The 3261-nt window shown below is 38.5% G+C and overlaps 1 protein-coding gene across 1 annotated transcript; it reads right to left on the reverse strand.

The window, feature by feature from the left end:
* Positions 1-1245: 1245 nt before the first annotated feature.
* On the reverse strand, positions 1246-1970 carry LOC142619010 (cytochrome b561 and DOMON domain-containing protein At3g25290-like). Its single transcript, XM_075792083.1, has 2 exons — positions 1496-1970; positions 1246-1395 (listed from the first exon to the last, which is right to left on the reverse strand). The coding sequence occupies exons 1-2, from the start codon at positions 1943-1945 to the stop codon at positions 1282-1284; spliced, it is 564 nt and encodes a 187-aa protein (XP_075648198.1). The 5' UTR covers positions 1946-1970; the 3' UTR covers positions 1246-1281.
* Positions 1971-3261: the final 1291 nt, after the last annotated feature.

Here is a 3261-nt window from a genome sequence, read left to right on the forward strand (position 1 = left end):
CATCCCGACGGGTCCGTAGTTGGCAAGTCCCACCAGAAGCAGCACAAACCTTGACGAGTTAGTGGTAGAGTATTCCATTCTAATGGGTCAAAGTGCTTGAAGGACTTTATTGGATGAAAATACCCTTATTAGTGTACAAGCTGGTTTGTTGATTGGACGAGTATAGTGGGTCATTTGCCAAAAGTGTCTCATCGATTTAGATGAGTTAGTGTCTGCATGTTCTGGGTGATGAATAGGGTACCTGACGACCCCTCAATACATACGAACCATCAAGGTGGAGCGTGTCGGGTGGTGTCAAGGTACCTGGCGACTGCTAGGTCCCTGACGACCCATTGATATGTGACGCTCGTCAGGGTGGAGCGTGCTACGCAGTGTTAGGGAAGGTACCTGACGACCGCTAGATACCTAATGACTCATTGATACGTGACGATTGTTAGGGCGGAACATGTCGCACAATGTCAGGGAAGGTACCTAAAGACCGTTGGGTCCCTAACAACCCCTTAGTGCCGACGACCATTGATACATGATGATTGTCAGGGCAGAACGTGTCACGCGATGTGAGTGAAGGTACCTGATGACTGCTGGGTACTTGACGACCCTTTGGTACCTAACAACCAATTGATACGTGAAGACCGTTGGGGTGGAGTGTGTCGCGCAGTGTCAAGAAAGGTACTTGATGACTACTGGGTACCTAACAACCCCTTAATACATAACGACCCATTGATAAATGACGGCTGCCAGGACGGAACGCATCACGCAGTGTCAGGGAAGGTACCTGACGACCGCTTGGTACTTGACGACCCTTTGGTACCTGATGACTCATTGATATGTGACGACCTTCAAGGCAAAGCATGTTGTGCGGTGTCAGGGAAGGTACCTAATGACCGCTAGGTACTTTATGACCAATTGATAAATGACGACCGTTAGGGCGGAACGCATCACGCGAAGCTAGGGAAGGTACCTGACGACCGTTAAGCAATGTGCTTGAACTTGGTAAGAGAGCGTAATAAAAATGTGTGTACGTGTTTAGTAGTTAGTTTTTTTAGCTATTACTTAGCATTTCTTTTAATAATCGGCATAGTCTAGTTTATTAGTCATCAACACATAACATTTTTACTGCTTCTTATTGACATTGAATATTTATTCCAGTACGTACACATCTTGATCACACACCAAATTGAACTCAGAAAGCAATCAAATTCCTTAGAATCTCAGGATTCTCCCCTTCAATTCTTGTACTCCCACATTTTTTTACCAGCATGTTCAGGAGAAGGCACCACCCTATATCCCCACCAACTGAAGTATCCCTTTGGAATCTTTGTTCTCTGGATTCATGGCGTGTTTAAGTGGCAACCCTTCTACGATTCCCGGACCAACTTGCCAAACATGGTTCACCTGTTTCAGTAAAAGCCAATTATTATATGTAATATAGTTAGGTTACAATCTAGTTTTTTATTAATTAAGTTTGGTCTTTTTGGTTCAAAGTAAACATTACCTTCTCAATCTTCTCTGGGAACTTCCATTTCGCGAAGATTGTGATGTTCCCATTGGATTCCTCAGCGCTTAAGTCCCAAACGTCATACAACAGCTTGGTCCCCCATTCCGCTGGGTTATAAGACGATACATTGTAGGTGTTGATGGTTATGTTGTCGTTGTTTTTGAAGGCTAATAAGGCCTGGGATGAAATCATGGTGGGACTTTTTGGGTTTATGGACCATGAAACCCAACCCTCTGGGTTTGGTGGTGGGGCTATGAAGGCAATGGCCAATGTGGAATCTGTAGAGTTGTATGTCCAGTGAAGATAGGCATTTAGCTGTGGAAGATCAGTGCAGTTTGCGTACACATTCTTGTTTTCGAAGGTTTGTGATGTACAGGTTTGTGACTCACCTTGTGAAACCAGCAAAGCTAATGCTAAGATAACCAATGTAAAACAAAGCCTCGCCATGTTATAGTTTATATGTTAATAGAGACAGAGAGACTCTTCTGGGTTGTGGCAATGGCAGTACAATTACAGTGCAGTATATATATATACTACATGTAAGTATTATAGATTGGCTATGATTTCTCCTCCAAATGATGCATTTACCTATGTATTTGGTAAATGTGCTCGCCACAAGCCCTTGCCAGGTTAGAGTTTTGAGAATTCTCTATATTTGGAAGTTCAATAAAATTTTATTTTATCTAAAAACATAAGCAAATCCTATCTCTTTTTCTGATTTGTATAAATATGAAATATAAAATTATAAAATTTATTATTATTGCGTTTATTTTGTAAATACTCCTTATTAAATTAATAATTATATGGCAAAATCCTAATTTAGAATTTAAATAAATGATAAAATTTAAATTTAATTATAGGGAAGGAAATTTAAATAAATATTGCATGTAAAATTATGAGAACTCAAAAATTTGTGAGTATGGCAACAAGTTTTAAATTTTGTCTTCATTTTATTTTTAAATTTAAAAAAAAATTAATTTTTCCAAAAAGAAAAATCCTTTTTGTTACTAAAAATTATACTTTTCATCTCATATTAAGCAAATAAACGATGTCCCCATTAGGCAAAAAAGCTTTTGCTTTTTGTCATACTTATGTATTTAAAATTTAACCGAATCAGTTTTTCTAAATGTAAACTTACTCTTTTTTCCTTTTTGTTACTAAAAATTATATTTTTCATCTCATATTTGAAAATTAAGTTATGTCCATTTGGCAAAAAAAATTTCCTCCAAATGATGCATTTTCCTATGTATTTGGTGAAGGAAAAATTCTGGTTTTGCATCTCATGCAAAACCCACAGCGGAAGCAACGAACTAGGGTCTATTTCATTCATGATTGATAACGTGCACAATGTAAATTTCAGAATTTAAGAACAAGATGAAGTACCTTGGTGTGGAGAAATTCAAAACAAAGATTAGAAGCACTTGGGAACACTTTTAATCTTCACTCCAATTCCACTTTACGCCCAAGATGTGTGGTCTCTCAATCAGTTTTCAAGGGAGAATGAAAGTGTGTCTCATACTCTCTCACACACCGTTTATTTTTCTTTTCTCTTTTTCACTAACTGAATAAAAATTATGTATGTTTCTCCCTTTATAACTAACTGATTATCTAATTGGGCTGGCCTATTGGGCCTTTCCAATTGGGCTTTAGTGTGTGGCTTGGAGTGGGACCAAAAGGAACTAATAAGACACTAGCTCCAATGGGCCTTGGGCTTTTCCGTCAACTCTTGACAAGTCCAAAGTTACCACTAATTATATTTAATA

The sequence above is a fragment of the Castanea sativa genome, chromosome 12 (assembly GCF_040712315.1).
Source record: "Castanea sativa cultivar Marrone di Chiusa Pesio chromosome 12, ASM4071231v1".
Classification (NCBI taxonomy): Eukaryota; Viridiplantae; Streptophyta; class Magnoliopsida; order Fagales; family Fagaceae; genus Castanea; species Castanea sativa.